At 39.0% G+C, this 13,504-nt stretch overlaps 1 protein-coding gene across 2 annotated transcripts in view; it reads right to left on the reverse strand.

Annotated features, from left to right (window-relative positions):
* Nucleotides 1-13,504, reverse strand: part of acad11 (acyl-CoA dehydrogenase family, member 11) — an 81,464-nt gene that overhangs the window by 15,480 nt on the left and 52,480 nt on the right. For both annotated transcript variants that reach the window (XM_084399039.1, XM_084399040.1), the window contains exon 14: nt 7,298-7,370. In XM_084399039.1, the coding sequence (XP_084255165.1) occupies nt 7,298-7,370 (73 nt within the window). The remainder of the gene's footprint in view (nt 1-7,297; nt 7,371-13,504) is intronic.

The raw sequence follows: 13,504 nt of genomic DNA on the forward strand, positions 1-13,504 counted from the left end.
AGGGAGTAGAACAATCAGAAGTCACCACTGCAATGGTCTCATGTACAGCAGATCAAAAGGTATCTGGACGTTGGACGCAGCTGCCATCAGACTTAACAGTCTCGAAACTGTTTGAAAGTGAGTGACTGGCCTAGCTTTATCTTGCTCATGACAATGAAGATCGAACCGACACAAGCAGGAGACAGACGTGCCTGCATCGTTGTAGAATCTAACGTCTGAAAAAGTGGTCCTCTGTAATGGAGAAAGCACACTTTTCTTTGCACTCAGCCTTCACCCCCTGGGGTCGGCGGTCGCGCCGGCAATACCTGCTCGCTTTTTTTCCTTATCAGTGCAAAAGAGACTCAAAATACTCTATTGATTTTGATCTTACATTTAAGTGTTATACGTCATTCAAAACTGTTAAATGTCTTCTTTTATTTGTGTACACTCATAATAAAACCAAATGTTTTTCGTAAAATAAAGAAAATAAACATGATGCGCGTTCTGCCGTCTCTCTCAATGTGAAGTTCATTCTGAAACGCGACAGAAAATGACCTGTAAATGACCAAATGTTTGTCACACAGACTTGAGACGTATGTCTTTACAAAGCTTGTAGTCTCTATTTTTTAATTATGTAAATTATATAAAAAAACAAATATTCTCTGTTTAAGTAATCTGTGTGAAAGCAATGACATGTATAGTTTCTCAAACGCGTCCTCATTAACTCTAATGTGACCACACCCACGCCCGCACGAGCGATTGACATGCAAATAGTCCACGTGAAGGAACGCAGACCTGTAAACGCCCTCATTACCTCAAAACAAAGGATCAGAGACTTCATGAAGTCTAATGTCGTACATGTATATGTATCTATATATGGACAGAAACATGTTGAAATGTGAACTAGACAGGTAGGCAACCTTTCAATGCTAAATTTATATACATGTACGACGTGAGGATGTTTTTCGATAATAAAACACAGCATGATAAAAGTAGGCTTGTATTAGTGTTTACTCTAATATGGTGAATATTATAATGTTTAGACCCGTGTTTACTGTTAAATACTGTGTTTGTGGATATCTGCTCAAACGTAGATATAATATGGTAACAATAATGTTTCATAGTTTGGAGCGGCTCGGTCGCTTCAGTAAATGTTCTCTGCACGCGCTATGAGTTTGAGTCACTCGCGCTGTGCATTTGAAAAGCAAAATGCACCAAACATTAGGCTTCATGGTTTTACTTACTCCAATCTCATTTCATAACGTCATAACGAATGGAAACATTTGAAGTAACATGTAATAATCAATATATTTTTCTCTATTGTAGTGTTACTGAAGTGATCCTTTTTAACGATTAATTTTTTTGTCATTTGTTGTGTATCTTTGGATTATGTTGTGTTGTAAATAAATCCAAACAATGAAAAAGCCATTCTTTTTTAAATCTCTCCTCATTCTTTGTGCAAGGTTCCTCATAATGATAGGGCCTGATAGCACCTGATAGGGTCATTATGGGAGGGTCTTTGTCTTTCTCAGGTGTGAAACACATCAATATTCATGATGATTCATGCCTCCTCACATAAAGCGTTCTTACACAAAACATGTCTTACAAATTTTAAATCAATATATTGTTTTATCTGAATAAGTAGGCAGGATGATTTTCACATGGTTTTAGAGCAAATATTCTAGGCTACGTGATACAATTTTCAAAAGTCTTGTGAAGAAATAATCAGTATGGGTTTCATGACCTTATTTCAGTGACAATTTTTTATTTATTTTTCACAAACCACGCATAAATGTCATTATCTCAAAACTACAAACTTTTACATACATGCTGCTGACATATTATTGTAGCAGAGTTTGTGCTAAATACAGTGTAATCAAACTTTAGCCATGAAAATGTCACAAATAACAGAAATAAGCACAAATATCAGCGCATGTCAGAACACCTCCAGGGCCCAGAAAACACCTCAGACCCCAGAGGATTAACCCACTGAAGCACACAAGGTGGCAGGAAGGGCACCGAAGGGAAATGGTCATTGTATAGTGAAGTGTTAATCACTGGTGTCAGGACCTCTTCCCCGAAGCCTTCGTAGAGATAATGATGGTCCTCAGATCTGTCTTACCTCGAGAAGACTTTGGCTGAGAGCACCACTTCGACCCCCAGTCTTTTAGTTGGGGCTCAGGAGGCGACACTCTGCTTCTGTTGAGATATGTTTGGCAGAAGTTCCAATGCTGCCAAAAAATCTACAAAGGGAACCAGTCTCTCGAGAATAGTCTAAGGTGTTACAAGAGCGACCAATTCGGTGCCCTGAAGCAGCGAACCAGCAGCGAACAGCCAAACTGAGACCCTCCTCAGATGGAGGCGAGCATCCCAGCGTCACTACATTTCCGGGGTGGAGACTGAGATATGGGCTTGTCGGAAACTGCTGTGCCCCGAAGTACGCAAGGTTGGCAGAACAGCCCACTGAGGGCACTGAAGGGAAATGGGCACCGTATAATGAGGTATTAACCACATCCCTCAGAGGGAACTGTCCTCAGAGGTCTGGCTCCATTGGCATCAGGAACTCTTCACTGAAACCTTCCTCGAGTTAATGACGGTCCTCAGATCTGTATTTTCCCGAGACGACTTCGGCTGTGACTACTAAAGGAACCAGCCTCTCAAGACTAGTCTCTAGCATAACTCGAGTAGCCAGTCCAGTGCCCTGAAACGGATGACCGGCAGGAAACAACCGAACTGACCCCTCTAAAACCCTCCTCCCGGTGCCGATTCGTTCCCAAGAGACAGCTGCGCCCCGAAGCACACGAGGTGGCGGGTTTGGCAAAACAGCCCCCTGAAGGCACCGAAGGGAGATGGGCACCGTATAATGAGGTGTTATCGATTTCCTTCTGGGAATTTCAGCATTTAATTCCTCAGGAAAGATCAATCAGACAAGACAAAACTGAGACAGATTAAATCCAGAAAAACCGCGGCAACATCTCCAAGACGCTACCTGAAAAACTATGCGTAACTGTACCTAGGACAAAAGCTGTTTTAAACACAAAGGGTGGTCACACCAAATACTGATTTAATTTAGTTAATAGAAGTTAAAGGTGATCTAAGTAACTTTTTTACCTTAACTGAACAGCTTTAGAGTCATTGGAATGGTTATATTACTTAGTTGGGGTTGAATGGTGGTCGTTTCGCACCCCCCTGGTGCCCGTGAGCGGAAAATCCGCACTTGCAACTTTGGGCCGGCGGGCCGCCGGCCGCCGCGTCAGTAAGTATCGCGTGATATCAGGTCTCGCAATTGCTTTACGGCCAAAAGAAATCTGCTAAAATGCTGTCATTATTGCGCTCCCTCACGCTGTTCGAACCCGAATGAAGAAGACGTTTTAAAGAATGGCCCATCTCCTTTGACGTCGTTGATCTACTAGCCTCTGGTGTCTGAGAATCGCCAACGAGTTTTTACAACAGTGTTGTCAAATATCTATTCCGAAGCTGTGGGGGGAGCTCTAGAGAGAAACCTGCGAGCAAAAAGCGAGAATACAGCGAAGAAATCCCGAAACTACTGAGCCCCGCTTTAATTGATAAATCAAATCTATTTATTTTTTAAAGTATCCTCACTTTACAGCATTTTTTACACAAGTGCCTAAAAGTTTTCACTATACTGTAGCTTTGCAGGTTTCTTCAAGTGTCTTGGACAAGGTAACACTTTATAATAACTGAACGCTATTAATCATTAGTTAAGCATTAGTAAACAGTTAATTCACAATTTATAAAGCATTAATAGACATTAATAAGCGGTTTATAAATACAGCTATAAATGCTTTATTCTTGATTTAGAAGCATATCTATAATGTGTTTAATAATTGTATTTACATACTTTATTAATGATCAATTTATCCTTTCTAAATGAAGTATAGCATTATTTACAAAGCAGTTATTTAGGAGTGGTCAGTGATTCATAAGATCACTTAAGTGTAAGTAAATGTAGTAACTTCAGGTAGTTATAAAGCATTTAGTAGTGGTCAGTTAAAGGAACCGTATGTAAGAAATGTATTTCAATTAATCATAAAATGGCCCTGATATGTCACTAGACATTAAGAAATCATGTTCATTTCAAATACTTATATCACTGACAACAGTAATCCGGCCAGGATATTGTCATTTAAAAGTGAAGTTGCCGCCCTCAACTGATGTTGATGTTGTCATGTTGTGTTTTGGCCTGATGCCCCACCCTCCACCTATCTACCAATCACGAAGTCAGTAGTGTTTCGGCATCCGGGTTGCCAGCTCTGCTCTAGTTGAAAGCTCCTTGTAGCAGCCTACGTTCCTGCTGGATCCTGCACCCTATCTGGCAACCTTGAGTCAGGGGGGAGGGGGAGGGGATACACCACTCTACAGTAATTTGAGAGTGATTGCAGTACCAGTTTTGGCCACAATCTTACATACGGTTCCTTTAACTATTTGTGTGAGCTCATCTAAAGTGAGGACTAGTTATGCCTTGTAAAGCATTTATAAAGGAGATTTAAAGGCTCATTGAACTTCTTAACAGAAAAAGGAAACAAACACAACACAGTGATACAGAACATAGAAATATTTAACTGAGCCTTTAAATCTCCCTTGTAACTAGTCCTCACTTTAGATGAGCTCACAAAAATAGTTAACTGACCTCTACTAAATGCTTTATAACTACCTGAATTAATCATGAATTACAGTAGAAATACGTTATTAAAGGTGCTCGAAGTGATGCGACGCGTTTTTTAGGCCAAAACATTTTTTGTCACATACAGCAAACATCTCCTCACTATCCGCTAGCTGCCTGTCCCCTGAACACACTGTAAAAAAACGCGGTCTCTCTAGACACCACAGGCTCCACAAACGGCAACAAAAACAAACTGGGCTCACCCGCACCACGAAACATAATAAACAGAGTTCCAGCCAATAACCGACAAGAAGTATTGGATGGTGGGGTTTGGGGGGTTAGTGCGCGTTCACGTGAAGGGGGTGTGGAGGAGAGAGAACAGAGAAGCATGAAGAGGGAAGTTTGAATTATGGCCGACACACGACCAAAGAGACGACATTCCGATGAACAAATTGCAAAGAAGAGGGACAAGGATAAGGGACAAGGATAAGTTAAGGAACGCGTGAAGTCCCGAATTTACATAGGAAAAACCTTCGAAAGGTGGCGAGAACTCCGCCGGCAGAAGGGCTTCCAATCCGACATAGCCTAGTTGCTCTGTTTTTGCAGAACAGGTAAATCCATTTTTCTTTCTAAACTGATGTTCATGTTCGCCAAACCAACACAAGGCTGTAATTAGCTAGAACTATGCAGTCAGCGTTAACTTTGGTGAATACAACATGTATTTTTCTAGCAGCGATCAATCTCTATTGTAAATGATCAAGCAAATTCACAGTAGGGCGACAATTTGTGTGAACGATTGTTTTCATCCACTGTTTGACGTGTTTGAATGTTCATTTATAGGCTATTGACAACTTTGACTAAATTTGTTTACGCCGCCGTTGTTTATGCTCACTCACACTGGGAAACGCGAAGCTAACGTTATCTTGCTATTATTGCGTCCTTGTATGGGAGCTATAGTTATAACCTCAGGTGGTGAAACGATTAAAGTAATGTTTCTCTTTTTCTGCATTCTGTTCTGCAATATATAAAAGCATTTATCTAACTTGGCGACATTACACATTGAATGAAGTATCAGTAAAACTTAACTTTGTTTGTAGTGACTATTTTGACTTTCCTTTATGCCGGAAGGGAGGGGAGGAGGGAGGAGACGGGATGAGGAGGAGGGAGGGTCTAGCTAGCCTCCGTTTTGTTTGACAACAATTCGAATGTCAACAAGAAGTAACGTCTCCCGGGATCGCTTAGAGCACCTTTAACACACCAGGTAACTATTACTATATGTCTGAATAAAAATATGTATGTATGTACACTTAAATAGTTTATTAATCATTTACTCACACTTTCTAAGTGATCTTATGAACCACTGACAACTCCTAAATTACTGGTTTGTAAATGATACTATACTTCATTTAGAAATGATAAATTGATCATTAATAAAGTATGAAAATACAATTATTAAAATCATTATAGATATGCTTTTAAAACAAGAATAAAGCATTTATAGCTGTATTTATATATGGCTTATTCATGTCTATTAATGCTTTATAAATGATGAATTAATTGTTTACTAATGCTTAACTAATGATTAATAGCGTAGAGTTATTATAAAGTGCTACCTATAACGGGCTTAAAACCATTTTTGGGGGGTGAAAATACTAACATGCTTAAGACTTTTGCACAGTACTGTATGTCAATTTGAAAAGTAACTTACCAAGGTATTTTATTATTTTACCATAAAATCTGACTACATTTTAAACATTAAATAAACAGTTTTAAATATGCCTATTTATTTGTGTGATTTATTTATTTATATTTTTAAATTAAATTAAATTAAATTAAATTAGTTAAATTATTGACAAATTGATAATTTATTATTTTAGTGGATATCCTAAATCTCCATAACAACAAATTTCTAACCCCATGAATTAAGTCATGCACCATTTGTGCTAAGAACATGAATGAGACCCCCAGCTCTAAGGGTTTAAGGTTTCGACCTAGTTAAACTCGGTTTCACTTTATTTTAATGGTCCCTTTAACACATTCTGTTGACTATAAGTAACGTTGCACCTACATGTCTACTAACTCTCATTAGAGTGTTAGTAGAGTATTAATAGACTGGTAGGGTTAGAGTAAGTTGACATGTAGTTGCAAAGTTACTTATAGTCAGTAGAATGTCTGTTGGGGGACCAACACAATAAAGTGTTAGCAGATATTAAGCAGACAGTCTACTAATACTCTAATGAGAGTTAGTTGACACTAATAGTAATTAATACTAATAGTTAGTAGAATGTTTAAAATGGACCATCAAAATAAAGTGTTACCCAAAACTGTAATATTAATATATGAGTAGTACATTTTTAATATGCTCTGCAGTAAAATGGGATTAAAGTCTATATAGTCAGCTTCGTGAAAGAATGCAGGCAAAGCAGATCTCAGAGCTGACCACAGGACCTCATGCCAGAATATGTGTGTGCGTGTGTGTGTGTGTGTGTGTGTGTGTGTGTGTTTGCAAAAGATCTGCCAACGTTAGCAATAAAATAAATAAAAATATCAAAAGAAGCTGTGTGAGGGAATTTGCCCAGCATGCCTAACAAAATTCAGGTCCAAAAGTGACCAAAGTTACTATATAGTGTCAAACATTTAACCTGGCTATATTGCTGAAAGAAACATTTGCCGTGTGTGTCAGAGTTCCAGTACCTGTCACTATTTGAGTCCAGTGACTTGCTCCTGCACATGACTATGGCAATCTCACACTTTGGGTTACCAGCACCTGTAATAAAAAAACAAAACACACACACACACACACACACACACACACACACACACACACACACACACACACACACACACACACACACACACACACACACACACACACACACACACACACACACACACACACACACACACACACACACACTGAGTTTAACTTGCTGCATTGTTGTTGTTGTTGTTGTTGTTGTTTTTTATAAATAAAGGCTAAAAGAGCATTTTCCACTAAATCACTTGTGCATTTTGGTTTTATTGTGTGTGAGATATAATGTTATGTAGGATTTCATTTCAAACAGTCTGCCAGACAAATGTATGATAGCTAAATATCATATTTAAAATAGGAAAAAAAAAGGTAGGTGATTGCCAAGATGTTATGCACAACATGCAGCTGTCAAGGTGTTCTTTTGTGTTAGTGTCTCTAGAGGGAGCTCTTTCTCACACTGACATCCACTTTGCACATGGACTTCTGAGTGTAGCACTAGTTTCTGTTGTACATGAACTGCAGTTGCTAGCATGTGAATGTACTTACACACAAACACTGCAATGCTCAATGCCCTTACAACGAAAATCATTCACAGACCGCCATAATGTACATCATGACTCAAAGCTGCTATAATTCACAGCAAAGTGAAGCACACACAGGCCTGGAGCCAATCTGTGATCCAAGGGACAGATGGGTGTGTCCCATGAACACTCTTTTCGAACATTCGTTTATTGTCCAGTTACAAACAACATAAGGATAGCAGATCAACATGATATTGCCCCAATCAAAGGAGTAAAGGCTCAGTTTATTGAATGTATAAGAGGTGGGTGTGATAGGAGCCTGCAGGGAAAATCGCCCCACATTGGCACAAATACCATACCTGCATATGTCCATTTACAAGATAAGAAAAAAAAAAAAATTTATATATAATATATATATATATATATATATATATATATATATATATATATATATATATATATATTTTAAGGCTTTTTTACTCTCTTTTTTACCCAGAAAAAAATGTCATCCCCATCCTTAAAAATAGATATATTTTCTTGAGAAGCAAAATTGCACAAGATATTAAGAATTGTTTATATATATATATATATATATATATATATATATATATATATATATATAAATTGGCAAGGCCAACACCAAGGCCATGGATTCGATTCCCAGGGAAACCAAGAACTAAGACCTGATAAGAATGTAAAATGTGTACCGTGAAATGCCATTTTTCTTTGACAAACAGATTATTATTTTATTTTTTTTAAACCTCACTACATGATGTCAGATGTATTACTAAAAATGCATTTAATATTCATTGAACTTCAATCAAGATATATTTTCAGAAAATAAGTTCTAATATTTTGATGCAATTTGCTCGTAAAGCAAATCTATCATGTTTTGAGGATTTTTCTTACTGTGAAAATTTTTTTTTTCTTGCAGTATACATCAATTCACCAAATACATTGCCTAAGTGATATGTACATATATAAAAGAGACGAATAATTTTTTTTTTTTTTTATGTAATTGAAGATGTAAATACAACATGTATTTTTAACACTCAGCTGCATTGTCCAACTGTGCCATGAGACATACCAAGTGTTGGTAAGACAAATAAGTAGTTTGCTGAAAAACTACTCAAGTTACTACGTTACAAAGTACTTAAGTATATTTTTATATTTTTATCCAAAATGAGGTGATGTCAGCAATATGGAGCGTTAAAAACTCATGTAATTTCTGTTTCATTCATACTGGAAGCAAGAGGGTGTCCTTATAGGAAATCTCTTATATGGACATCAGATATTGCTACAGCTGAATAACATGCAGATAGAGATCATTTGAATGTTTTTTTTTTTTAAAGGGCAAAAGCACAGAAGGGTGAGAGGTCTGATCAAAGAAATTAGGGATTAAAACAGTATGAATAGAAAAATAACGTCAAATAGTCAAATGTACACATTGACTAGTTTGGCTATTCCCAAACTATATTGCTATACTGAGATGAGTGAAATCAACTGAAATATGTTGAAATAAAATGTCTTTGTATAAGCAACATATTAAACTGGAAATTAACATTATATGCTCTATAATATAACATAAAAACAATATGTTACAGACATAATATGAATGTTTAGACAAGATTTTGTTGACCTGTTTAGATAGATTATTAAGTGTTTATTGTAAAATAGCCTACTGCCACATCAATGAAGCTTTTTATGCTCATATGCTAAATATGTAATATACTTTACATTGTAATATACTTTATAAGATTCAAATTTTGTTAACATATTTTGTGTTTTTTGTGACCTTATTTCAGCAATTTACAATTTAGTTTGTTCAATAACCACACATAAACGTTATTTTCTCTAAAATACAAATATGTACATGTTGCTCACATGTTATTGTAGCCCTGTTTGTGTCTGTACAGACCAGTACGTGCTTGCCTAGTAGCAGCTGTTTCAATTGTAATTGTTCCAATGCAGTCGGGGTCATCTCCATCCTGAGAAAAGAGATCCTCTGCATGGGGGATAGTTTGCTCTTTTCCCGGTTGACCCGAAACTCCATCTGGCTGAGGTGTCGGAGCACCAAATCCCTGTGTTTGCACAACTGCTCTTGTGACTGGGCCAGTATGAGTCAATTGTTGAGGTAGTTGAGGATGCGAACGCCGCATTCTCTCATGGGAACAAAGGCCGCCTCCATGATTTTCGTGAAGACGCGGGACAGCCCTAAAGGGGCGACAGGGACAGCCCGAAAGGGGAGGATTTTGTACTGGTATGCCCGACCCTCAAATGCAAAGCGCAGGAACGGTTTGTGTCGAGGGAGAATCGAGACATGAAAGTACACATCCTTCAGGACAATCACTGCAAACCAATAGAGGATGGATGCATTCGAAAATGCATTTCTGGGTTAACGTTTCTCCCACGGAGATTGGCTCGGACTTAAAATACACATATGACCCGGAGGGGCTGCATATGGAGTAACACTGGGGTGTCCAGCCGCAGGTGGAATATTTCAACCCCAGGGGTGGCAAGGTGGCTTGCCGAGGGAAAGACACATGCTCAGAGAGGCTTACAGTGGAAATACACATGTGGGGGTCGCCCAGAGGGGGAACCATGCACATGGAGGCACCTAGCCAAGCGCGAAAGCTGCCAGTGGCATGACTCTGGCGTTGACGTCAACAGTGCTGGAGAAAACTCAGGGATCACCTGAGGAAATATCGCACGTATCCCGTCCGTGGAGAGGAATGGCGAGCAAGCGAAGACACCTGAGCAGAATCTAGTACCGGCTAGTTGAAGCGAGTACATGAGAAGAAACTGGCTCCACTCGGAGATTATAGAATCTCGCGAATGTGTTAGGTGTCGCCCAGCCTGCAGCTCTACAAATGTCTGTTAGCGAGGCGCCATGCGCTAGAGCCCAAGAGGATGCCACACTCCGAGTGGAGTGGGCCGTCACAGCAAGGGGGCATGGTCGACCTGGCGTTCATTATCCAGTGAGACAACCTTTGCTTGGAGAGAGCCTTTCCCTTCAGCTTCCCACCATAACAGACAAAGAGCTGGTCTGAGGTCCTGAAACACTGCGTTCTGTCTATGTAAGCACTAGGGATGGGACTTTTTCTCGACAAAACGGCCGACATTCGACACATGCTCCACTCGACAAAAAAAATAGAGTGTCGACATGTCGAGGGGGCGGGGCTTGTGGGATTTCCAAATTGCATTTTTTTTTGGGGGGGGCTTTTAATTTATTACATTTCCTATTCAAATACACATCATAAAGTGCCACTTTTCCCATAATGAAATAAAACATTTTAAATAAAACAATCCATTTTTTCTAAATGGGATCGCCACTTGACCGTTGACACCACTTGACCCTGTGTGTGTGTGTGTGACAGGCGACAGAGTCAACATGGCGGCAGCGGCAAATAACAGGAGCAAGGTGTGGGGGAGTTTTAGCAAAATTAATGATAAGATAGTGAGGTGCAAATTGTGCGGCAAAGATTATGCGTTCCACACATCCACGTCAGGGATGCAGGCTCACCTCGACAGAAAACACCCGATGCCGTCAGCAACACAGAGCAGCATGGATGCCTTCAGAGTGCGAAAGCTGGACAGTCGCCGCGCAGAGAAGATCACTGGTTTAATGACTAGCATGGTAGCTAAAGATGTCCTGCCTGTCAGCTTTGTCGAGGGGGCAGGTTTTCGCGAATTAATGGCTTTTCTTGAGCCTGATTATCTAGTGCCATGTCGCAAAACGACGACTCTGCGTTTGGAAAAAATGTACGAGGATAAGGCTGCGTCTCTCCGTAAATTGCTCTGTGCAGCAGAACACCTGGCCATCACCACAGACGCATGGACGGCTCTTACTACAGAGTCTTACGTGACTGTTACGGCTCACTATTTTGAGGACTGGAAAATGAAAACGGCTATCCTGCAGACACGCGCCATGCCAGAGAGGCATACCGCCGAAAATCTTGCTAATGTTCTGAGAGCAGCAGCTGAGGACTGGGGCATAGCCGACAAAATTGTAGCATGCGTTCACGACAATGCTACTAATATAACTGTGGCAACCTCTCGCCACCTGGAATGGGAGTCACACCGATGCTTTGCACACACGTTGCAGCTAGCCATCAATGATGGCTTCAAACTGAACTCCATAGCCAATGTGGTCGGTGGGGCAAGTCGTCTTGTCTCGCACTTTCATCACAGCACAGTTGCGTCTGAGGCGCTCAAGAAGAAGCAGGTGATACAACTTAAGGAGCCTCACTGTCTCATCCAGTACGTAAAGACAAGATGGAACTCTATCCATGATATGTTTGAACGCCTGCTCGAGCAACGTTGGACCATAGCAGCAGTTCTGTCAGACCGAGAGGTGCAAAGATCAGACATTATGTAAGATCTTTGAGACTGCTAATCATGCCAAGGTCCTATGGGATCCGAAAGTGAAACCGAGAGGACTTTTTGGCGGTCACTTGAATATAAGAAGCATTGTTGCAAAGAGCGAACAGTTGTCTCATTTATTATCCAATTCAAATTTAGACTTCCTTTGTATTTCTGAAACATGGTTGCAACAATCATCATCTTCTAGTGTATTTATTATGCCTGGATATCAATGTTTTAGACGGGATAGATCTTCTGGAAGGGGAGGTGGAGTGTTAATTTATGTTAAAGACAGCATTAAGTGTGAACGTCTCATGTTTAATTCCGCTAATGATTTAGAATTTGTGGGGTTGAAAATGATTCTATCTTCTCAAATGTCTTTTATTGTTCTATGTGTATATAGGCCCCCTTCTGTTAATAATACATTCTATGACCAACTTACAGGACTTTTAAAAGAATGTAATCTTAACAAAGAAATAATTCTTATGGGTGACTTTAACCTAAATTGGGAAGATAAATTAAAGAGGAAAAAATTGAAAATTATTGCAGATAAATTTAATCTAAATCAGTTAATTAAAGGGCCAACTAGAATTGCTAAATCTTCTAAGACACAGTTAGATTTAATATTTGCTAATAAACCTGTTATAGTTATAATTTGATCACTGGATTATCTGATCACAATTTAACCTTAGTTGCACGGAAACTAACGAAAAACAGATTTAAAAATAATATAGTAACCTCTAATGTTTTTCATTGTATACCAAAAGGAAAATTATTAGCATTCGATGAGGAAATAGCTGATCTAAAGTGGAATGATATCTTATCTTCCAAGGATATAGATTATGGTTGTAATACATTTTATAATAGAATTAAGTCTGTAAGAGATAAATTTACTATTAGTGTTCAGAAAAAATTCAAACATAAGAATGTTCTACCGTGGTTCAATGAGAATTTATGGAAGCTGATGAAGAATAGGGATTCATTATTAAAGAAAGCTATTAAGACTGGAAGAGATACTGATAGGCTTTGTTACAAAGGTCTGCGAAACAAAGTTATTCGAGAGCTGAGAGTAGCCTAATCCAATTATTATCTTCATCTGATGAATGAGGCTAAAGGTAATGGTAAGCTAATTTGGAAAAACATAAATTCTCTTTTACGAAAGGAACCAAATCTTATAGGTGATGTTAAACTTAAAGTTAAGGGAAAGCTAATTGAAGATGATTGTGCCATTGCTACTATTTTTAATAATTTTTTTATTGACTCCGT

This window comes from Rutilus rutilus (assembly GCF_951802725.1).
Source record: "Rutilus rutilus genome assembly, chromosome: 24".
In the NCBI taxonomy this organism is placed as follows: domain Eukaryota; kingdom Metazoa; phylum Chordata; class Actinopteri; order Cypriniformes; family Leuciscidae; genus Rutilus; species Rutilus rutilus.